Source organism: Pholcus phalangioides, unplaced genomic scaffold (genome assembly GCF_987345545.1).
Source record: "Pholcus phalangioides strain wild (caught in Gottingen) unplaced genomic scaffold, Ppha-v1.0 ptg000017l_1, whole genome shotgun sequence".
NCBI classification, from domain to species: domain Eukaryota; kingdom Metazoa; phylum Arthropoda; class Arachnida; order Araneae; family Pholcidae; genus Pholcus; species Pholcus phalangioides.
The window spans coordinates 66615645-66642016 of NW_028301610.1; the positions used below are offsets into that span (position 1 = coordinate 66615645).

Consider the following 26372-nt stretch of genomic DNA (forward strand, 5'->3'; position numbering starts at 1 on the left):
ACATCGACCAGCAGGAGTAGTGAAACTGCTTAGCACCAAGAAGTTGCATTACGACATTAGTAGAGGATTGAAACAACAAGTTAGTGCAAGTTATCAACTCATCAGATACGTTGAGTCAACTCGAAACGAAGTTGAGAAGAATGAATGCACTGCTTCTGGGTTATCCAGGCCTATTTATAATAGTCGAGAACAAGTTTGTTCTCGGCACACTGAAAAAAACGCATTTCCTCCGGCACATTGGGAAAACTATGACGTCCATTCGTTGATTTGCATGTTGGGACACAATAACAATTATTTCAGGTAGACTGTATTTTTGGTTGACAGCAGTTTGATAATCATGAAGGAAGCCAGCTGAACTTTACCCAAAATATCGGTAAAGCTATTGAGAGTGAGACGGAGACAATGGATTATATGTGACAAGCGGAAGTCTGCGGCCCTCCCCTAATTAAACAAGGTATTTAAATACAATTATTTCATTACAATGAATAATCACATACATTGAACATAAAAAATCACAAAAGTCATACTGACACAACTGGGGCTTTACCTGGGGGGGAAGGACCTATCATTAGCTAGAGGGTTATCGGGACATTCGGAAACACGTAACGCGAGACCCAAAGGGGCGATACATTATAATTGTCAGGGGTGGTAAAGAAAGTGAATAGAATGCTCAGCTTTATTTTTAAACATGTTTCTTTGCATTCTCCTAAAGTCATTCTTCAACTTTTCCAAGACTGAGTTCATCCTGGTCTGTAGTATGCTGTAAAGTTTTGGAGACCATGCCTGCGAAGGGATATAGACTTGATTTAAGGGATGCAGAGAAGAGCTATGCGTGTGTCCTCACTGGATCATATGGCTTGAGTTATGAAGAGACATAATTTTTTGAATGTTTACATTGGATGAACGCAGGTGTCTGAGAGATATTGCAACAATCCATTTGCATACCCGGTTTATTTTTTTGATTAAACGGATGATGATAATGAAAGATAACTTTTTTCCGTGTATAGTCATTTATTCAGTTATTTTTAGTTAAGCTTTTTCTTTACACACAAAAAAATTTCATTAATTCGGTTATCACAGTATTAAAGTGTTTTAACAACAAGAGATACAACAAAATGGTTGGCTTTCACCGGTGCAGTCCGTCTAGACACTTTTTACTGTTTCACATCACAGGAACCACAACTTCTAGTCACAAATATCCAGGTTGTGCATCTCCCAGCGATGCTTCTCCAGCACATATTCTATTTGAGTAATCCCAGGAACAGCATCAACAGGACCCAGTTGTCAGCGGCAGGCTCTCAGCATATCACAGGAGGACGCATGATCCAGTATCAAGTGGGCAATGATATGGCAGCCATATAGAGAGGTCGGACGACTCAAGCAGTGCTAATGCATGCCACTGAAATCAATGGTACATGGTGATGGAAGAGATGCTACTCAGTGCACACCTCACTGGGCAAAGAGCATTAGTAAGTCAAAATAGTTGTCTTTCAACCGATTCCTGTGTCTGTTTCCAGTGCTCCACTGGTATTTGAAGGAAATCTTTCCCAGCATCCTTTGTCAAAACAATGCAGAAAGCGGGATCAGCTTAGGTATGTCGACAGAGTTAATTTGATAACACATTTCTCTGACTCTACTCTAATTATAAGATGACTTGTCAATAATCATCACATTAATTTATTTACAAAAATTCACACACACATGAAAAGACATCAACATGTTATTTACACTAACTTGCAACAACTGTATATTTTTTCTTCCGGTCACTTGGCACGCGTAATCTGCGTAGTCACTTTTAACGCCAAGCATTGGCAAAACTCTGCCACACAACTCCCTTGCCAGTCTCACACTTAATTTGTGAGACGAAACTGAACTTTGCGTTTGTATCGGGAGATGTAAGTTTTGTTCTTATCACTGGAATGTGATGAATCATCCTGAATGGCTTCATCCAACAGCAAAAATGTTGGCTTTTAATCTGTCAATGTTGGCCACCTTTTCTTTGTCATTTACTGCTACCACAAAGTCCTTAGTCAATCTATGCATGACACAGAATGGACCTTCGTATGGGCACTGGAGAGACTTCTTGAAGGAACCACAGCGGATGAAGACATGAGTGCAGGTGGTGAGATCCTTCGGAACGTAGATCTTTGGAAGTCCATGCCGCACAGGATTCGTTGGTTTCAGGGAGCTGATGATCCTCTGCAATCGGGGAATGTAGTTGGGAGTGTTAAACAATGGCTGATCTTCGTACAGCTGACCATGGAGACGGAGTGAGAAGCCATAAGTCAGCTGGGCTGTTGAGGCATCAAGGTCACTCCTGTATGCTGACCTTGACCCAAGAAGAACCAATGGGAGAGCTTCATGCCAGTCTGAGTCGAGGCCTTCCAAGACTTGTTTTAGCATGTGGCACATTAAAGCTTGCTCGAGTGGCCTACGTAACCTTTCCACCATTGCATTGCACTGCGGAGTATATGCATCCGCCCTTGCAATTTGGATGCCAAGCATTTGGGAAAAACCCTGAAAAAGACCAGATTCAAACTGTCCACCCCTTTCTCATGTTACCCCCCTGAGGTGTAACAAAACGTGCAATCCACCCATGTACAAACGTTTTGGCAACACTTTCAGCCATCATATCGGATAGTGGCACTACCTCAAGCCATCTCGTGAATCTATCTACCATCGTTAGACAAACAGGCTTTCAGCTGAGAATAAGGCCGATCTGTTGGCGGGTCGCAAACTACATCAGTAACATGTGACTGTTTCAAGGTCTAACTGAGCAACTAATGTGTCGAAATTTGTCTGCTCAACAGTAATACCAGACATCTTGAAACTGGACTCTAGTTGAACAAAAAATAGTTTCACATTGTTTGGCCAAAAATTTGTACTTTGACAGGCACACGACCACATCATGATTCAACTTTCTCATCTGCTGAGTTTCCAGGTTTTGGATCCGTCATTATGAGCATGTAAACTTCAATACCAACACAAACGGAATTGCACTGTTGACACCCCAGAGAACACACAAGAAAGTGAACATAAGAATCTGGCCTACCTTTATTCAGCCACGTGCTAATTAATGTTCTTGCGTCATTCCACACAGTGTAACCAAGTTTGGTATGTCAATCGAGTTGATTTGATAACGCATATCTCTGACTCCACTATGATTATAAAACAACTTGTCAACAATCATCACATTAATTTATTTACAAAAATTCTCACACATGAAAGGACATCAACATGTTATTTACACTGACTCGCAACAACTGTATATTTTTTCTTCTTCCGGTCGTTTGGCGCGCATAACCTGCATAGTCACTTTTAACACCAATCATTGGCAAAACTCCGCCACACAGCAGCCCTGGAAAATCTAAAACATTCTGACAGAAAAATACTTATTTGCATAATCACAGAGTAAAACAATATTGTACAATAATGGCATATGAAATCTGGTAACAACTTTAAATGAAAGCATTGTAGACCTGACCAGGGTCTACAACACTGAGTCTATTGCAGATTGAGGAATTTCATGATGTTATTGACCGCAAGGTGGTCTATGGCCCACTGGCGGCATGAAGGTAAAATATTTTTTTTCATGTATAACTATATCAGCAAAAATATTTATAATTTAAATCTATATTGCATGATATATATTATCACAATTTCTCTAAGTTTGACGACAACTTGCAACCTTTCATGCACTCCCAGATTCTACTTTTAACTTTCAAGTTTTTTGACAGAAAAGGAAACGACTCAATGTCATATTTCAAATTAAGGCATTTATTCAAAATTCACAAAAATAACACTATTACAAAATTTAGTTAAGAACTCCTTGCTAACATTATTAAATTTTAGTTTATTATTAAAAGACAAATATATATATCACAGAAACATTTTCACATATCATTATTACACTTATCTGAAACCGGTCTAGAATTTCGGCATGACTGGAAGAGCTTTGTTTCCAAAGTCCAACAGCTTCCAGATGGACATCTTCTGAGAAGTAGACCTGACGGAGGCAGATTCACAATATTCCCAAAGTGGATATAATACGCTGGAGATTGTATCATGACACATCAAAGCGCACTATTTGGAACTAGCACAACATTGGAACCAAGTAATGAATCTGGCCAGGCAAGTGATATAAGTCCACAGATGAAATGTTGATCATCGGACATCAGCTCAGAATGCCAAAGGACTCAGTTTGCGTAAGGTTTGGAGTCAGGTCACAACGAGGCAGATGTTGAGGATAGCTAGAATCGACCCATCCACTCAACGTGGGTGACGATACCAAATTGATCAGCACCGGGTGCATTAGGTGTTGAGACTTTCCATCGTCACCGGGTGTGCATTACAAAGGCTAAGTCACAGCTCTCATTTGAAGTTACTATTAATTCATAAAAAGAAATCTGGATCTGCCGAAATACAAACGTAAATTTAGAAAAGCATTAAGGGATATAATTCCGAGCCTAAGGCTAGATGAAGTTTCGTTACATTTAAACCGATACGTGAAACACTATCACCACTGTGCTACAACATTGGAGAACTAAGCTTGTAAAACGAGTGAAATGAAATGCGATTGTTCAACAAACACAATCCATACTTATACCAATCATGAAATAAAATATTCTCTGTCCACTTGGACCACTTCGTCACAACAAGAAAACTATTACGTCACACGAGGTACATTTCGATATAATTTACATATAGTTTCAGAAGTATTATTGTAAACAACAAACCATCGTTTGGCAACATGCCAGGTGAACTGGCCAGGTTCACTTAACACAACCAACGATAATAGGGAACGATTTACCAACGGATGTTCGTGGCCATCCGCCGGCAAACAAAATATTTAAGCAAGCAGTATAAAACTTATAGTTAACGTACAAAAAGGACACAAAATTCAAATGAGACCAGGTGACACCTCTCCCGGGGAGGCATCAATATTATTAAGGAATTATAAGTGAAAAATATCGACGAGAGATTAGTTTTGATGGGACATTAGCAGCCTGACCTGCAATCTCATCTTCGTCTAGCGACTGGAAGACCCCTCCCTCCAGCCAAAACACTAATCGGTCGAACTAGCCCATAGCAGAACACTAGCGAGACCTGCAGGAGTTTCCTGTAGCTAAGCGGTTCCTGGGGTCTAAAGGTAAGAATTCTCTCTTGATATTAAGATTAGTAAGAAAAACATGACCCAGAGGCTGTCATGTTACAAGCTCTGCAGTGTCTCCACCGGCGATCCGCAGGACCTCCCCATTATAATATTAACAATTTGCAGGCCTCTCATGTTACAATATGATCAAAGTGTTCAAAATTTTCAACTGGATGGATAGGTTCGACCATGAATTATTAATATGCCGTCAATCAACTGCTTTTACGAGGGGACAAGAGTAATCATTTGGTAAGGGACAATTCTCGGTTATGGTGTCGCAGGGCATTATTCTCTAATTGGGTTGTTAATAAATGGAATATATAGCTTACCCCCCCCCCCCACACCTTCTCTAGGGTAGTAAATTCTAACGCAATCAACGCGTCTAAAAAAATATTATTTATTTAATACCACGCTACAGAAAACAATCCAATTACAGCAAGGTATGACCGAAACATTGTAAATATAATAAAATCAAACAGAATCGAATGCAATACACAGCTATGAAACATAAAATAAAAACAAACACTAGTCAATACCAAATAAGTAAAATAAAGGTCTGTATAAAATCACCAGATCAATTAAAAATGAAAATAAATAAAAACATACAAGACGATTAAAAAAAATGAATAACTAAATATTTAACAGTCAAATACAAGAAATCACCATTTAAATATTAAAAAAAAATATCGCTGATCAATCGGAGAGAAGCTCTTTAAATTTACTAATAGGTGTCGCAAATATATCAAATTCATCAGGTAAACTATTATACAAAATACAAAATCTGTTAATAGCACAAGACAGACCAATCAATGTCCTAAAGTGAGCTACATAGAATAATTTATTTGACCTTGTATTGTACCGTGTGACCAAGAATCCAATTTTTGATAAAAGAAAAGAACAATCGATATTTCCAACTTCAAGAAAAATTTCAAAAGAATGAAATTTCTTCCCTTTTGGAGACTGGTAATTAAAAAAATTTGTCGGAAAAAAGTTGTCGAAATTGTAATGTCATATGCTCTAAATTTCTTAAAATACAAATATCGCATAAATGAGTTTTGTATAATTTCAATATCATCAATAGCATTATTGTAATGAGGATTCCAAACAACAGATGCATATTCAAGTTTAGATCGTATTATAGAATTGAAAAGAATAATCATTATATCCAAATTGGTAAAATCTTTAGTTATTCTTTTAAGGCAACCAAGTTTGCGATACGAATTACTACAAATATCGTTAATATGGTCACGAAAGGAAAAATCAGAGGTGTAAATTACACCCAAGTCAGTAGCAGAATATCTTCTCTGTAAAATATCAGTTCCAATGTAATAAGAGTATGTGATAGGATTTTTCCTACGGGTGTAAGACATAACAAAGCATTTGTTAATATTCAAGTGTAGATGATTTTCGATACACCAGTGGTAAATGTGGGTTAATTTATCTTGAACAATAGAACAAGATTCAAAATTTACAATAAAGTCAAATATTTTAAAATCATCAGCAAATAATAAGCAATTATGAATAGCAGCGGCAAGGTCATTAATAAAAATAAGAAACAATAGCGGTCCAAGGACAGACCCCTGAGGGACTCCAGATGTTGCACAAAATCCATCACTAAGAGACTAGCCAAAAGATACAAAAATCAATCTGTTTTTTAGATACGAAGCAAAAAATTTACATGTATCATCGCAGAAACCAATTTTTTTAAATCCGTACATTAATATAGAGTGGTTTACACAATCAAATGCTTTAGCGAAATCTGTGTAAATTACATCGAGCTGGATTTTATTAGCTATGGCTTCAACAATATGGGTATTGAGGGAAAGAAGATTGGTAACCGTAGATCTATTTCTAACAAAACCATGCTGATTAGGGGAGATACAGGTCTTAATTTGAGCATAGATTTTATCATATAAAATTAACTCAAATATTTTAGCGAAAGGTGACAGAATGGCCACACCTCTATAATTTTCAATTTTATGTCTATCACCTTTTTTAAGAATTGGAACGATTCTTGCTTTCTTCCATTCATCCGGAAAGATCCCATTTTTAACAGACATATTAAAAATTAATAAAAGTGGATACAGCAAATGCTCAGCACACGCTTTGACAAAATATGGAGGTATACCATCAATACTTCTGGAGCCACTCCCCTTCAATCTTTTTATACTACATTTGATGTCATTTACGGAGATATAAGGAATATTGACAACATCAGAAGAAACAGGAAAGTCGTTGTTTGAAGCAGAATAATGATTGTGATCATTCCCAGAAGTTGTGAAATTCGATACAAAAAACTTGGCGAAACCATCAGCAATCAAGGCGTCTGTTAATAGAACATTGTTTTCGAAATACATATACTTAGGTGCATTCTTATTTTTATTGTTACAGTAAGACCAAAATTGTTTTGGGTTGAGTCTAAGAGCTGCTTCAATATTATCAATATATTTTTTATGAGCCTGTGTTATATAGAGTTTAACCTTAGCTCTATAACATTTGTATTGTACTAGGTCAGAGATAGTATTAGTCATCAAATACCTTTTACGAAATTTCTCCTTACATTTGATATTGTAAATAATATTCCTATCGAACCAGGGAGGATATTTCCGAGTAAAATTCTTTCTTAATGGTACACACACATCAAAAATTGTAAAAATGTAGAAGTAAAACATATGAACAGCCTCATTGACATTAGTGCACAAATGTAAAAAATTCCAATCAAAGTGACAAAAAAAATTATACAAGGAATGAAAGTCAGCTTTTTTAAAATCATAATTAAAATCCTTAACCCGTTTGGTAGGATGACACTCTACAGAAAGTTTATCTAAAAATATCAATAATGCTGGATGGTGGGCATCTTCTTTTATAAGAGGAAATTCCTCCCGGTTGACCGACACAGAAAAATAAGGAATAGATACCAGAACCAGATCCAATATTCTTCCAAACGAGTTAGTGATAAAATTACATTGAATTAAGGAATATTGTTGCATGAAGTTGAAAAGACTAGAAACATATCTCGACCATCATGCAAGTCATCGAAACTAATACTTCAATTAATTCCAGGAATGTTAAAATCCCCAATTATAATTAAATTGTGCTTATCATTGTAAAATCTATCGAAGATATTATACAATTCACAATAATACTGAAAGCCACAAGTTGGTGAACAATAAACACAACACAAATATAAGATTCTGCCACCATTGCAAAATATCTTAACACAAGTTATCTCCAAGTTACAGTCAAGAGCAATAAAACTAACTTTAAATTTATTTTTTGCTGCGATAAGAACTCCACCTCCTCTCGAGGAATTAAGATTACTGCAAGATCGGTCACAGCGAAATACACAGTATCATCAAACATTTCACTATCACGTATATCTGATATAAGCCAAGTTTCCGTTAGACATATAAAATCATGGTTGCTGGAAAGAACCGAATTTTTAAAAGATGATAATTTAGTTCTAAGGCCTTGCACATTTTGATAATAAACAGATATCTTCTCTAGTCAATTATTATCGTTTAATCTCTGTTCCAAGTCTGAATTAGTGTCCACATTGGCAGACTTTTCAATTTGAGATGTATGTAATTTCCCATAAAAGGGAGAAATAATGGAACCTTCAGGCCAGAGTTCACCATTTAATAAAATGTTAATGTCATCTTCATTAGCTTCAATATGGAAGAAGGCGTATGATTTATATTTTGTTTTCATCTTGGTGCACGTGAAATTATTAAGGTTATTAGAATTCAAGAATCGAACAATATCCTCGGTTGTACTATTATAATTATGTTAGGGTAAATCGAAAAGTTCCATTCGTACTTAGAATAAGACAACCATAAATATTCTTTATGGGCATTGTTTAATATTTTATCATGTATATATATTGTTTATAGTTTTTGTAACTGCATTTTTAATTGGGTTGCTATATTTTAGAAGTATAATGATATCCATATTTGTTATTGGCATCTTTTTCTCAGTCACCTCGTTGGGCATTTTGCCTGTTGGGGCTTTGTATTTGTATATACCTAAAACTGTGATAAATTTCTTCTCCAAAAACCAATATGGATTTCTGCCTGAGTCTAACACTGAAAAAGCCAGGGGTGGCACATGCCTCCCTGACAATTTCGAAAGTCATTAATTTAATTCTTCAAATGTATTTGATACTAACTCAATACCAATTGAAATCGTACCTCTACAACAGGTGGTTGATAAGATAAAGGCTGCATTAACACTTACAGGACACCTTGTATATTTGTTAAATATTCTGATTGGCACAAATCAGTATGTTGTGCATTGGAAGATGTTTGTATCATATATTCCTTGATGTCAGGTTTGACCCACATGATTGTGACGTCATGAACAAAATTCCTCCTGGTTTTTCTGTTTTTACTGGGTGTAGTTGAAGCAAAGCTTTCGATTTGTTAGGAATCTTTTTAGTGTGTATTAGAGTATATTGTATAATAAGGTATCGTTTGATACCTTATTATACAATATTCATGTACATCAGTTGAAAATCGTTCATGTCAAAAGACGACTGCATTTGTTTCTCCGATAGCCACGCTGTTGAAAAAATTTGAATAATTCTGATTTATAAAAGAAGTCATATTTTTTTTTTAGTGGTGGGGGGGGGGTGGCAAAATGTCCAGCCATAATTGCAGTATCCTTTATTTTGAGAGAAACTTCGAGCTAATGAAAAAATAAAAAAAATTGCTGTTTTAGAAAACTAATGGAATAAATAGTGAATAGGCTCCAACTTTGAATTAGCTGAAGGAGCTAATAGCTATGAAAACTATATAGCTGAACAACTTTATAAAAATTACTATTGTTTTGTTTTATGACTAAAATATGGTGATAAAGTTTTGTAAATTTCTTCTCATTTGTTTTTATTTTCTTTTAGTGCCATTGCCTCCTACAAATGTCACATTTAATAAAGCAACAGCTACACCATACTCCTTTGATGCAATGTGGTCTCCTCCCAAAGTACTTTCTGAATTTGATCGTTATCAAGTAGCATTGGGTATACGCAGCAATGCCAGACAGACTGTTGGAATTCATGAAGAGCGAATTGTGAATTTTCACAATGATTTAGAGCCTGGGAGAACATATGAAGTTGTTGTTAAAACAGTCAGTGGAAATGTAGCAAGTTGGCCAGCCTTAGGAAATATCACAACAAGTATGTAATCAGAATTTTTTATATATATTCATGAAAATGTGCTGTATTGTATTTATTTTTCAGTAATATGATTTTTTTATGTTCATCTGTACTTATTAAATGCACAGAAGAAAATACGAAACATTCATTTATGCAAGCATTGCAAGTGCAGTGATGTACAAGATTGTGAACATTACTAAGTAATTGGCCTAAAACACTGCATAAATGAATATAAATTGAACAATAATTATTCCCAGTAAATTGGTGACTGGACTGGAAATGTTTGCATTCATGCTAATGCAGGCATCTCTAGCAGGATACATAAGTTTTTTAGTTACTGGCATTCAGGCATGTCACTTGCTTTGTTCTTGTTTGCTATTTGCAAACAAGAACAAAGCAAGTAAATACTTTATCAATTTTTTCATTACTTTGTAATCATGATCTACCATGTTTAGGAAAAAATTACTATTTTTGCATATTTTTTCATTAACTTTGTCAAATTTGAGGCAATTCATCTTATAATTCTAGGTGAACTGCTATGCAGATTGAAGTTCTCTTTCACGCTGTATGAAATCTGCAATTGAAAATTTTAAAAAAATTTTTCCCCAAAACTGTTTTCTTTCAAGGATGAGATAAGGTCTGTTCATGGCTAACTTTGCGAGGAAGGGTAGAAAATGTGTTCTCGAGCTGCGGAATATACACTGCTGGCCACCCAAATTGCAACACCAAGAAAGACAAGAGATATCGCAACAATATTTATTTTGTAGATAACATGTTAACCAAGCATCAAATGATTAAATTTATAGACTTCTGTGAAGTGGGGTTCCTGCCAAAATCAGTAGCCAGAGTAGCCGCCATTGTTGGTGATCACCGCTGCCACACGCCTCGGCATTGATTCAAAGAGACTTTGGATGTGTTCTTGGGGTACAGCACACCAAGCAGCTTCCACGCGTTGCCAAAGTTGATCTGGTGTGGCAGCTGGGGATGTAATCTGGGTCAATCGTTGAGCAACCATGGACCACATGTTTTCTATCGGCGAAAGATCCGGAGAGCGAGCTGGCCAGGGAAGCAATTCAATCTGGCGATTGACGAAGAAACTTTGGACAATGCGTGCCACGTGTGGTCGCGCATTATCCTGTTGAAATATGGCTGTGGGCAAGTCCTGAAGGTAAGGAAGGACAACTGGCTCCAACACCTCGGAGATGTAGCGCTGGCTTTTTAAAGTACCGGCAATGCGTACAAGAGGAGTGCGAGAGTGATATCCAATACCGCCCCATACCATAATACCCGGTGCAGGACCAGTGTGGCGGTGCATAACGCAGCTGTTCAGCATCCTCTCTCCACGGTGTCTCCAGACTCGAATCCGACCATCGTGGTGTTGCAGACAGAAGCGTGACTCGTCAGTAAAGACAATTTCATTCCATTGTGCCGTCCATATCCTTCTTTCATCGCACTATTGGCGGCGGAGACGTCTGTGGTTCTGCGTCAAGGGTAGACGAAGCAATGGACGTCTTGTGGACAGACCACTCTGCTGTAAACGGCATCGAATGGTACACTCAGACACTGGATGATGCGGTACCGACTGAATGCTGTAACCATGCTGTGCTATGGTTCGTGATGTGGCTGAGCGATCCGTCACTGCCATACGCACAATACGCCTGTCATCACGTGAAGTGGTGCACTGAGGTGGATGCGATCGAACACGTCGGTCCGTCGTACCCTCCTGCATCCAACGATCACATATCCGCATTACAGTTGTTTGGTTTCGTCCAACACGACTACCGATTTCCCTGAAAGATAATCCACAATCTCGGTAGGCCACTATCCTTCCTCTGTCGAACTCGGATACTTGATCAAAAGATGATCGCTGTTTTCTACGAGGCATAATTGATCGTTTTTTTGAAAAAACCACAAGAAAAACACAATTGCTGTACTTCAAATCGTCGAAATCTCCAAGCCTTAAATAGCGCTTTGAAGTGGCGCCACAGGCGCGCGTGATGTGCGTCTGCGCTGAAATTCTAATCATTTGCATATTTCACCTCCGCTAATGCATGTTGTAAATTTCATATTATTTGCATGCTTCCTTCAGGGTGTTGCATTTACGGTGGCCAGCAGTGCAATTCCAGCACATATCAGAGGTTGTTGAGAAGCATATGTACAGAAGTTTTCAGTGGTGTTCGTGATTTTGGAAAAGAATACAGAAAAATATATTTTTTAAAACCACCGGATTTTGTGAATTTAAAACTAATAAATAATAAAAAAATATTGCTGTAAACTAAAATGTTACTGGAAATGATAAATGCAAACCATATTGAAATCACAAAAACACCTTAGAAGATCTTAGAGGTATCATTAATCCTCCATCCATCTATTGGTTGCAAAAGAAGTGATGCAGATGGAAGTTTATGAAATATCATGACCTTCCTCATCATTAGAACATCAAAGATTCCAAATTATTGCATTTTACGCATAATTCGTGGATTAAGATAATGATTTCATATGACTTGAATTATCTATATTTTATCATCAAAATTGACAAGCTTCGTTTTAAACCCTTTGGAAAGATCATCAGGTGTTTCCAACTGTGAAAAAAACAAGATCACACTGTCGTTAATCCTATTCAAAATTTGAAGCGATGTAACACAATGACAACACTCCAATTAGGGAGAAAATAAAAATCTTCACTCCAATCCAACATGCATCAAGAAAGGTAGTTTGTATAGACTGTTTTAAAAATTACATAAATAATAAAAATGTATTAATAGATCAATTATTTCAACCTTAATTATTTGTGTTATAACTCTATTCTGTCTATGGCCGGCATTACACTATAAAAGTTTTCTAAAAGTCCTTTTATAAAACTTGAAAAATTCAACCAATAAGATTATCTGTTGCATTTGCTTGAATGTAACCTATGAGCTTTATTGGTTTGATTTTTTGATTTTTATAAAAGGGATTCTATCAAACTTTAATAGTGTAATACCAGCCTTAGAAATATTATACCATGCTTTTTAAAATATGAAAATGTTAAAAAATTACCTGAAAAATCTATGGGGTCAGATAGACCCTTGCCATTTTTCTAGGTATGGTTCCCCAATCTGTCTTTCTAGTGTTAAAACACCATAGTTATGTAAGCTATTTCTTCTGCATTATGTTTTGAAGCAAACATTTTTTCATTATTTGGTTTTTAACTTGTTCATTTTTGTTTTACTTTTGTCTATATTTATAATCCCTATTTTGTCAACTCTTCTAGATTGCAGCCTGGGGCTCTTTCCCCACGCCTGCCAAAGCATGTGGTTTTAAAACACACAATTACCTAGCTTACTATACAGATGCTAATATGGTACTTGCTTTGAGAATTGTATTTGCTTTTATTGTGTCCTTTTAATTTTCTTCTGATAATCACTTTTGTTCTTATAGAGCCTTTACCAGTGGTTCAACTTAATGCATCTGCTATGGAAGCTGGAGAAATTCTTGTTCAGTGGCAACCTAACAATGATAGCTTACAGGATTCTTATCTAGTAAGAATAAATGTTTCAAAATATACAGAGTGCATAGCTAACAGCATGCACTACAAATTACTGGTGAACCTTTGATCCTAGAGGCATACTTCAAATTAAAAAATTATCCAAATGTGTAGAACTCGGATACACCATACATGTTGTAAGGGGTTGTATAGTTATCAAAATAAAAAGATAACTTTTTATGTGGACACCGTGTACTCAAAAACTCAATTAGAAAGTTGTTGCTCTGTCTCTGCTGAGACCAAAAAAAAAAAAATTCATGTTTTCAAGCACAATATTCACTGAGATATTTGAATTAAAAAATGAAGAGTTGGACAAAAAAAACCTGGATAAATGTGGGTAAAACGTGTTCTACCATATGCCTCTAGGATCAACAGATGGCCACTAATTTGTGGTGTGTGCTGTTAGCTATGCATTCTATATATACAGTAGATCTACAATTTTAAAATATTCTTGTATGTATTTGAGATCATGTAAATTCATATTTTAAAAAATGTCATGGATTTGATGAAACTGTCATTTAATTGGGTTCATCAAATTGGGGGTTCCACCATTTTTATATTGGTTATAATACAACCCATAACTATTTTTGTGGAGTTTATCAAACCAGTAATCAAAATTGCACCTGTAATCAGTTGTTTTTAAGGTAGATGCTTTAGGCAGCAACTGACAAACCATTGAGTTTGACTGTACCGTACTTCTCAAAAATATGGAAAAGATATAGATTTAACTAACTGCTCACATTGAGTTTTGCGAAATATTCATTTAAATAATGTTTGAATGCTGCTGTACCAACATTAAACTTACCAAGAAATAAATTTCATGGACACAATGGAAATGATGTGGAATCACCTTAGAATCATTTTACCCACATTTACATTTGTCATGCATGCAATATATTGCATACATGTTAAAAGGTGCGATTGCATCATAACCTTTTCCTATAAATAAAATTATTTTTTAACAAATTACTGCTTTGTTAGGATTTGAAACAAAAATCGAATAAAGTGAAAAAATTTTTTATAAATGTAAATTAAAGGATCAAATCTTTAAAAAAATTGTGTTTATGTGACTATTATGTTTTGGGAACTTAATATATCTTAATAATTGTGCAATTCTCTGATTAAGCATGTCAATGAATTTCGTGTTTTTGTCATGTGAAATCATGAATATCCAAATGCCATGTGGTATAACACCATTTGTAACATTCAGGTTCCTCATATGAATGAAAAGATGGCTGGAAAGGAATTATTATGCAAATGCATAAGCTGATCATTAATAAAAAACACTACAGATTGAGAAATCTGCAAATCGCTCTAGACATGTGAAGGAATGAATCATTATTTTAAGAAAATCCATATTCAAATAATATGTAAGAACTGGTGTTATTGAGCCTTGGTGTAGTAATTTTAAAAAGTGGCTGTATGAAAGTCAAGTGGTCATAGTGACTGACTTGCATCATGAGTCGGTTCGAATCCCACTGCCATTACAGTAGTGGTCGGCTGAAGTTGGTTTCCCATGGTTCTCCCAACTTTGAAACGCAATGCAAGCTGATCTCCCCTTTAAAAAGTCTCGTCACAGAGAGCAACAAGTCTATAACTGTACAATTATTCAATCATTTCACTTCAGTCATAATTAGAAAAATTGATGCCAGATGGCAGCACTACACATGACAAATTTTACATTGGGATCCCAACACATACGCACACATTCCAACTTGTACCAATTCGTTAAAAATTCCACAGAGGAATGTGTGGTTTAGTAATAGTAATTATAAACAAAAATTAGCATTTAATAGATGAGATGAAATTGCGCTGAGAAGAGCTACGCATGCTCTTGTTGGTACATGAGGCTTGTTTTCTTGATTATGTTTACATTGAAGGAATGCGAGTGTCAGGGAATGGATATGATAGAAGTTTTCAATATTTTCAACAGGATGGATCACGAGTTATTAATACACTGTCAATCAACTGTTTTGACAAGTAGTCGTATCATTTTTGTAAGGAACAATTTCAGGTTGCAGTGTTGCAGGGAGTTTTTCTCTAATAGGATTGTTAATAGATTGAATAGCTTACCCCTAAGGGTTGTGTATTCTAACACAATGTTTTAAAAAGAAGTATGATAGCAATAGTGGGATAAATTGAGAAGCTATCCATACTTAGATAAGACAACCATAATGCTTTTCATGGGCCGTGTATTATATAATATTTTTTGATGATAAATATGCTTTTTTATTGAGTTGTATTTTGGTTAAGTTTGACATCAATATTTTTTATGGGCATATTTTTCAACTACCTTGTTGGGAAATTTGCCTGTTGTGGCTTTTGTATTTGTATAATAATCCGCAGTTTTGTAGGAGAAAAAGTGTCCGGTTTTACTTTTACTTATTAAGAATATTTCATATTTGTTTAAGTAGGGAATTATATATACTCGTGTATAAGCAAAGTTTTTTTTGTGGAAAAATTTATTCCTCAAGTGGGAGGGGGGGGGGGGTTGGCTTATACTCTGGTCAGTTTTTGATGAGAAAACATATTGACCCCCAAATCAGTAGTCATTTTTGCTGCAGTGTTCGAGAAACCGGCATTATTGGTATGGGATATGTTCAAACCCCACATGGAATGGATTATGTCAAAGCTGAGGCAAAGAAATTGAAAACATCATTGTTTTCTATACTAGGTAGGATAACGTCAATTGTACAGCCTTCAGATGTAAGCATCAACAAGACTCAAAGACTATTTAAGGTATCCGACTACGTTGAAAACGTCATTTTGGAAGAAAATATGGATTTTCATTTTTTTCAAATACAAATGCAACACCACAACAGGCAAAATGCCCACCGAGGTGGCTGAGAAAAAGATGCCAATAACAAATATGGATGTCATATATTTCAAAAATAAAGCAACCCAATTAAAAATGTAATTAGAAACATTATAAACAATATATACACATGACAAAATATTTTACAATGCCCATAAAGAATACTTATGGTTGTCTTATTCTAAGAATGGATAGCTTCTCGATTTACCCCAACATGTTTATCATACTTCTTTTTAAACGTGTCAATTGTGTTACAATTTACTACCTCTGGGGGTAAGCTATTCCATTTATTGACAACCCTATTAGAGAAAAATTCCCTGCAACACCATAATCTTGCATTGTCCCTTACCAATCGATAAAAGCAGTCGATTGGCGGTGTACTAAAAGTTCATGGTCCATTCTATCCATCCCATTGAAAATTTTGAACACTTCGATCATATCTCCTCGACATCTGCGTTCATTCAATGTAAACATATTCAAAAAATGAAGTGTCTCTTCATAACTCAAGCCCAGTGTTCCAATAAGGACACGCGTAGCTCTTCTCTGCACCCCTTCAACCAAGTCTATATCCCTCTGTAGGTATGGTCTCCAAAACCTTACAGCATACTCCAGTCCAAGACGAACTAAACCTCGAAAAAGCGGAAGAATGACTTTAGGAGAACACGAAGAGACCTTTTTGAAAATGAGACCAAGCATTCTATTCGTTTTTTTGACCACCGCTAAACAATGTTCAGAAAACCTAAGCCGCTCGTCAATGAGAATTCCCAAATCGGTGACCCTAGCTGCATCCGGAATAGTGACACCATTCAACTCGTAAGAGAACCGTGGGTTGTTCGAACCAAAATGAGCGACCATGCAGTTATCAACGCTAAACGTCATGCTCCATTCATTTGCCCATGCTGCAATCCTGTTTAAGTTGGTCTGGAGCAACTCCCTGTCGCTTTGATTCCCGAGTACCCCCATTAGCTTCACATCATCTGCGAATTTGCTAGTTATCCCATCGATACCCTGATCGAGTTTATCGATAAAAAGAGAAAAAAGTATGGGGCCAAGTGGTTAAGAGATACAGTGTGTGTGGGGCCAAGGACACTTGGCCCCACACACACTGTATCTCTTAACCACAATTCTATCCAATTCAGCAAGTTGCCTCCGACAATACATTATTCTCATCTATCCACTTCACAAACTGCCTTTTGATGATAATTTCCAAAATTTTCGAGAGGGAGCTCGTCAAACTCACTGGAGGATAATTGGACACAGCTTCTCTACTACCCTTCTTAAATATCGGAACAACATTAGCAAGTGTCCAATCCCTTGGGACGATACTCTCAGCAACACTACTCCTGTATATTTGTGCGACTGGCCCTAACAATTCATTAGCACATTCCCTGAGGACCCTGGGATATATATCATCTGGTCCTGGTGCTTTTCTCGCATATATATTTTTTAGAAGATTTAGGACCTCAACGTCTTCTACTTAAATATCGTTGAGAATTTTATTTCCCCATGCAACACCCGTATATTGAATATCATTATCTTTGTTAAAAACCGACACGAAAAAGTCATTGAAAGCACTACACATGTCAACATTGCTCTCTAACCTAGACCCTCCTATCGAGATGGGGCCAACTGTCCCCTTACATCCATTAATGACGTATCGAAAAAATGATTTTGGCTCAGAGCCAATGTTATCTGCCAACCTAGATTCAACTTCCTTTTTACTATCCCTTATCACTTTCTTCAACAGTCTTCTTTTATCAGTAAACAATGATAGGTCACCTCGTCCACTTTTATACTCTCTGAATGCTCTTTTCTTTTCAAGATAAAGGTTCTCTATCAGTGAACCACAGAGGGTGCGATGTACAAACACGCTTTTTTCAAACAAAGGGTATGACGTCGTGCAAAACTGAGGGCAGCTTCGTACTAAATTTTTTCCATTGACTTACCACTCCTACTGATTCCAACCGGTCTTTGAAAACTTGCGCTAACCTTCTTCTCAAAACATCAAAGTTAGTTCTCCGAAAACAAGGAACCAGTCTTTTGTTATCAACCTTACCCGAGGAAAAGTTAGTGAAATCTGATGATACGATGATCACTGGAAGAAAACTCTTCCCCTACCGAAACATGTTCAACTAGATCCTCAGAACTAGTAAGAACTAAATCCAAAATAGCAGTACCCCTAGTGGCTTCTGATGCATGCTGATACAAAAAATTTTCGAGCACCAACTTAACAAAGTCTCTTTCATACTGATTTCCAGATGAAAGGTTCTCCCAATCAATATCTGGGTAATTGAAATCCCCTAGTATGAGAACCCTCTTTCGCTTACACATGTAGGAAATTTCATCATGCAATTTGGCGATGTAGTTTTGATCCCTATTCGGTGGATTGTAACAAACCCCAACAATAAGTTCATGACGTCTTTTGTTCTCAAGCTCAACCCGTACAGTTTCAATATCGCTTCTCTTCACGTTACACTCTCTAGCCTTCAAACATGATTTCACGTATATCAACACTCCACCCCCTTTCCTATCAGATCTATTTCTCAAAAAAGTATCGTATCCGGAGATGTGTAAGAAAGATTCATCCCCATCGTTTGCCCAAGATTCTGTAATGGCTATAAGATCCAAGTCCTCCACAACTATCATAGTTTCTAAAAAATCTTTCTTGTTACCCAAGCTCCTGGCATTTATTAACACACATTTTAATTTGCCCGGTGGTTTGTTGTCAATCGAGAAGCCATCCAAGTCAGAGGTGGGTAATTCCCCGTCAGTACTGTTGTGATTATCATTAACTAACCCGCATTCCCGACTACGTGGTCTGGGAGTAAAAAACCTAACCTAAGACTACTATTTTTTTATAAAAGCCCTATATGTTGTGATTCCAAAACTGGCCTTGTTTTGTTTATATGACGCTTAGAATCAAAGTTACCTTCACTTTAGTGTTGCGTTTTTACATACAAGTAATGCGCGAATAAAGACTTTAAACGTGTTTTACGAAGAATGCTATTTTTGACATTTTACTTGAGTTTGTGACATGATTTGTAAAAATTGGTGCATTCCATCCTTACGAAATTTTAATGTGATATTTTGCTATATATTGTTGAGGTTATGAATGAAAATCTAAGGACTAACACATATATTTTTTTTAATTATAGTGTTTTATAGACAAAATGTAGGATGAAATTTCAAAAAATTCACACGTACTTAAACATATTTTGGTGTAACTTATGAACATATCACGCAATCCTTTAAATTTCTGTTCGTAACCTGCAACATTACTAGCTAAATGCACTGTGAAAAGGATTTCATTAATAAAATTTTTTACAATTGTGTTTCGAATATCACATGAATTTTGCCTAAAATTTGACATAAAAACGACTTTTTCATAGAAAGTATGATAGACCAAAATTTGTCACTGTTTTAACCATTTCGAGACACTTTCTATCAAAAAATGTATATAAAGTTCACTCCAGAACCATTGTAAAGAAAAGTAACAAGAAAGGTAGTCGGATACCTTAAGAAATTTGTGGATCGAATGGATGAGTTCCGATGATAAAGAAACTACAAAAAGTGGTGCCTTGAAGAAACCTGACATTGGCTTAGTGTGCCAATGGGTACACGAGGCATGGAATTCTGTTTCTGCCGATCCTTCAAAAAGTGTTGCATCAGCAATGCGATGGATGGAACTGAAGATGATAACCTCTTTGAAAGTGACAATGGCGATGACAGCCCAGATGAGGATAAAAATGAAGATGCTGCTCCCCTTATGATTATCTGATGGATTACGATGAGCTTGGAGACTCAAAAGAAACGGATTAAAAAGTTTGAATCATTTTCTATTGTAAATTTTCGTAAGCTGTTGATTCTGCATAAAAATATAAGCATTTTTTTTCTTTGAAATGCACGGATTTTTCGGTGTCAGCTTATACATAGGTTTTCAATTTATTGCGGTTTTGGTGGTCCTGAAGTTGGGGGGTCGGCATATATATAAGTCGGCTTACACACGAGTATATGCGGTATATATATAGGATCTGTTTGGTAAGGAGTTTGGATCTGTGTAAAAGTCTCCCTCATTCTGCAATGATAACTGCTGGGTATTAATACGATTAGTTTGAAAGAGATAATATGTTAAATTATCTGTTTCATGAACAGGATCAATGTGGTTTTTTATTCTTTCAACTTTTCACCTACACAAGTAGTTTCAGGAGCAAGTTTGATCATTGAATAATTTATGTAACATTGCAGTAGATCTTTGCAAAAACTTAATCCTATAGGCTTTAAAATCAAAATAATTATGGTTAGATTGAATTTTGTATTTAATTTAATTATTCAAAGTTTTCAAGCATCTTTTTTTAAATTTTAGAACCATTAGAAATTTTGTTTTATATAGTTCTGTTTTTTTAAATTTTGGTGTATTTAACTAAGGCTGAAAACTTGTTTATACTTTTTAGGTAAGCAGCAATGAACAGGAAACATATAATGGAGATGGTATCCCTCAAGTTGTGTATGATACTAAGTACTTGCTACTTGACCTTCTTCCAGGCAGAAATTATTCTATCAGTGTTGTTGCTATCAGCGAAGGTGTTTCTAGTGACCCAGCAACTGTTCATCAAGCAACAAGTAAGTCTTAATATAAAACATTTGACATACATATTTTTGTGGACATTTTTACCTTTTTTTGCTTTTTTTTAGTTACCTTGTTTTGGGCATTTTGCCTGTTGCAGCCCTTGAATCTGTTATACACAAATAGAAGCTAAAAAAATAAGTACAGTAGAGTCTTGATAATTTGAGGTGAATGGGAGCCAAAACCACCTTGGATATGAAAGACTCCAATTACCTGAAAACTATAGAAAACGAGTTTTGGGTGAGGGGAACCACCTTATACTTTTTTCATGGTAAATATACTACACTATGAATTTACTATAGAAAGACCTGTGGAAAATCCTGGCATGTGGGCTCACCCAAGACCGTAGGCTATAGCTAAGTGCTAGTGGTGAAGACTTACCCAGTCCAATTCTCTTCAAATTAAAATTACTGCCATTGGTAAGAAAAATTAAACAAAACACATTCTTGGCAAATAACAGAAAGAGTGAGGTTTTGAAAAGGAATTTAAAAAAATTCTATTACATTTTAGATTATTCAGAACCTTGAACTTTCCAGATTCTAGTTATAGAGATTATTTTACATGAGTAATTGCCAGAGTTACCATGGAATTTGCATAGTTTCTCTGGAGTTGCATTCAACTATGTTGTGATGGGTATACTCAATTCACTATAGATTTTTTTTTCCCAGATATTTTTTTTTAATTAGGTGTTTGAGTTTGTTGCATTATTTTTCTTATTTTTAAATTGCACTGATCTTATCTGTACTTATCAGCCATAGCGTAACAACAAATTCTTGCCTGTGTTTGAAAAAGAGAGAAGATGAAGTAAGGCTAAAAAAGGGTTAGTGATCGAATTGAGGTGTTGTACACTATCAAAACCCTTTCAAGAGCATTAGCACAGATGGTGGTTATGTGACCACCTGTTTACATGGTTTTCTATGAGTTTTAGAAAAATGTCTGCCTTTCAAAGGGTTGAGAGTGTTTTGACATATTTTTGCCTAATCAAAAGGAGTACTGTGACGAGTTTGTGATCCAGAGCATGAAAATAGAACAAATAACAAGAATCTAATATCAGGACTTATAAAAATCTGGAAAATATAAGGAGCATATGAAATTGGTTCTAAGGAACCCACACATGGTTATTTCAGCACTGATCTCCACATTTCGTAAAGGCTGTTCCAAATCCACAAAATCAACAATGGCTGATTTCATGACCAATCAGCAGAAAATTTGGGAAAGAACGAATTTTGAGTTCTATGTTTTTATCTTATTTTCCTGAAATAAGGTGGTGGGGAAAAAAAATTTAAAGGAGTAAATTGAATTCAAAAGTTTAGTAAGAACCTTTTAAAAAAAAGTAAAACGGGTAAATCATTTTAGCTGTGTTTATATATAATGTTATTTTTTCCCCATCTTTCTTCAGTTTTTTGAATTTGAATATTTCAGCGAATATTTCACTTAAAACATGGAATTTATTTTTAGTTGGCCTCGGGAAAGGTAAGGCGACAACTTTCTGATTGGGTTTTTGGGTACAGGGTGTCTGTATAAAAAGTAATTTTTTTTATTTTAATAACTATACAACACCTTGCAACGTGAATGATGTAACTAAATTCTGCAAGTTATTTGGATATTTTCCCTAATTGAATGCATGCACTCTGCATGGCCCCCACATGGGGGGGGGGGGCTGACAGGGCTCCAGCCCTGGGGCCGGGAGTCGGAGGGGCCCTTGGAAAGGTATTTTTGATTTTTTTCTTTCAGATATGTCCCATAGGAAAATAGACAGGACTCTTTAATATCAATCATATCAATTTGTACTCTCGTATGGACGGATATCTTGAACTACGTACCTTCTATTCTGATTGAAATTTTTTTAACTATACACATGTACAAGTAAACGAAAAAAAACAAACGAAAAAAAGAAGATTGTACAAGGGCCCCCCCCCCCTCTCGGATGGCAGTCGTTCTCCTAGGAAGGAAGAAAAGACATTCAAGAACAACAGCATTTTGTGTGTGTCCTCAGGGCTACCACACGACCCCTGCTGTTTCAGTTCGTAGAAGGCCATAATGTCTGATGCTGGATAGAATGAAAATTGGCATAAACAGACGTCGTATTCTACAGTGAAATTTCCTTTGGGTGCCGATAAAGCACATGAATCCCCCCCCCCCCCAACATCCTGGAACAGGGGCCCCGAAGGCTGCGCTCTTCAGCGGATCCCCTCTATAAAGTGAACTAATAGTGTCAAAAAAAGACAATAAATGGCAAGAATGGTTCAGGCACCAGGCCTGAAGCTCTACCAGCCCCACTCTCATGGGTGGGTTATGATACTGAGACAGCTTTGCTGCAAGCTTTTGTACAAAATACACTCAAACCTGTTTTTGTTTGGTCTTTTTTTGTGAGTTTTTTTTTTTTTATGCGATTTTTTTTTGTGCCGTTTATGAAAATTTCAATCAAATTGGAACATAACTGATGAAGTTATCAATAAAAAAAATTAGTAGGTTTGATCGGCCATTTAGTTTTTTTTGATTTTTGATATTTCATCACATCGTTACGCTAGCACATGGCATCGGCGGAGGTTTTAATACTTTCAGTGAAAATGATTCAGGATGAAACCGTAAGGGATGATGACATCATAAATTACGTAACAGATGTTACTGATGGGCAAGAAGAACCCGATTATATGACAGCAGATAAAATCTATGCAGGACTCCAACTTTGCAGTAAATTAGAAGGTCATTTTCTTGCAATCGATGCCAATTCTGAAAGAACTTCAAAATTCCAAAAGGAGCTTCAATCTTGTATATCTGGCTACCGAGACATACACAAGCGTCTTGTGAAACAACAGTCGTCGCAAAAACTGATCACCAACTATTGGTAACTGAAAAAAAGTCAACTCTAAACGAGTGCGAGGTAGTATCTTCAAGTGACGAAAGTGATTTTGAACCAGTTTACCACAAGAAAATTCGTGTATTGTCAGACTACGAAGGATAATGGTTATACATTTTGAACAGTTTTGTATGTGTAAAATAAGTACATATGTAAATAAAATATTTAAAAATGTTCGCATGTGTATTTTCTAAATCAGATTCCAAAAGGTTTGGCGAGATTCCAAGTAGCTGCCCAGCCTCGTGTCTTGATTTCATTTAAAAAAGCAATTTCTAGTTATTTCTCAAGATTTTGAGTTATTTTCTACTGCAACATCCCAGCATAACTACCCAGGATTCTGGTCTGGCGAAATCGGTGCAATAGATACACAAAGGAGAGAGACAAATGATTTCAAAGAAATTTCTAGTTTTTTAACAAAAGTAAATTTATTAATTATTTAACAATTAAATAGGTTACGAATAACAGAATTATTTCTCAATTTTCATACCGTACACCAATGGAAGTCTGTTGTCTCATCAATCTAGTCCTACTGCAGGAGTTAGGCGATCTTTATCGGATCACACGTGCCGTGACGTCATCGACCTTGGAGGAAGGCCACGATCTGAAGCGAAGGCTCACGTTGTGGGAAGAGCTGCAAACACAACGGCCGAGATGATAATCGGAAGCAATGATCGATGCGGAACCATTCATCGACCTTGTCGGAAGGTCACGACCCGAAGGCTCACGTGGCGGGAAGAGCTGCCAACTGAACAGCCGAGATGATCGGAAGTGATGAGGAACCATAAGACGGACGGATGAACGATGACAGGAACCTGGACGACAACGATTGACTAGAGATGTGGCATGATGGGTCCGGAACCAGCCGGCGATATAATAGCACCAGAGAGACAAACTCTTTCATTCTTCAGATGACTCACCCAAAGGCGACCACCTTCACCTAAAGTGATGTATTTTGAGTTGAAAGGCGAGAACGAATGCGAGACAATGCGAAGTGGCTCCGGAATTTATACCTTTAAAAGGAAATACGGAACGATCCAACTCCTGGGACCGACCGTCTCAGAAAAATACACATCAGAGCACAGCCAATAGGAAAATACAACGTCTAATTTACATAAATAAATGACGATAGATTTTTTTATAGGAACTTTTACAAAAATTAAAATGGCAACAATAATAAATTAAAATGGCGATGTGATCAAGATCGCACATTTTACCGGACTATGAGCAATGAAAATATCACAGACTAATTGAATCAACCGTGCACGGTTATAAAAAGGTAAGATAACATAACAAATTCTATTAAAGATTATACAATTGCAACTATATAAACATGTTTCAAAAATAAGAGATTGAGGCAGGTTTGGGAAATTCCCCAAAGGTTCCCAACTATTGTTACACTACGTGAGACTTTTTATGCGGTCCCTATCCACCGCACAAAAACAGGTTTGAGTGTACAGTGGATCCCGCATATAACATTTTCCTCCTTAGTGCGACTTATTTTGCGACTCTCTGGTGCCAACTCTTATTACTGATGCTCATCGAGATTTCTCGTTTAAAGTGTTTTCCCGCAAAAAGTATTGTAGGGAATGGCTCTAATGACATGTGTACTGAATCCCGTGATTTCGCTCACGGCCCCTCTTATAATCCCCTCCCTCTCCCAGTCTGAACAAATCAAGGTGTTTTTCCCTTGCTTCTGAAAAAAAAAGGCTACATTCCGCATCAGCTTTTTTTATTCGCTGTACTGTCTTGAGGACACATCTCCCTTGAAAACTTCTATTCACAGACGACATTCTTGGATTGGTTGAACAGAAAAAAATTTACGGTTCTCATCTGCAAAAATACAGTTGTTCGAAATCTTTTAGTAAAATAGTTGAGCGAGTGCGTACATAAAGGATTATTATTTTTTCCCACGTGGATGAATCCTACGATTATAGCCCAAAAGAACTAAGAAGCTAAAAATGTGAATTCTTGTTAAATTTTTATTTTGAGCATTAAGAGTTAACTATAATAAATCTATGTCCAAAGAGTTTGGCCCTGCCTCAAGGCTACACTCCGCAAGGCCAGTTGTTATGTTTGTTGAATTGTGTTTCATAAAGTTTAAAAATAATCGGATAATCGAGGTTCTACTGTACTTTGAATTTTGATAACAATTTTTGTTCCAAACAATGTTTGTCATAAAAGCTTTTGGTCTCAAGAATATGTGTATAAGTCTTTAACGTACTCGCGAAATGCCCCCTGTAAAT

General features: G+C 36.3%; 1 protein-coding gene across 1 annotated transcript in view; it reads left to right on the forward strand.

The window, feature by feature from the left end:
- Positions 1-26372, forward strand: part of LOC149074660 (tyrosine-protein phosphatase 10D-like) — a 403111-nt gene that overhangs the window by 131427 nt on the left and 245312 nt on the right. The window contains exons 6-8 of the mRNA XM_089247098.1: positions 10050-10325; positions 13725-13825; positions 21097-21265. Of these exons, the coding sequence (XP_089103224.1) occupies positions 10050-10325; positions 13725-13825; positions 21097-21265 (546 nt within the window). The remainder of the gene's footprint in view (positions 1-10049; positions 10326-13724; positions 13826-21096; positions 21266-26372) is intronic.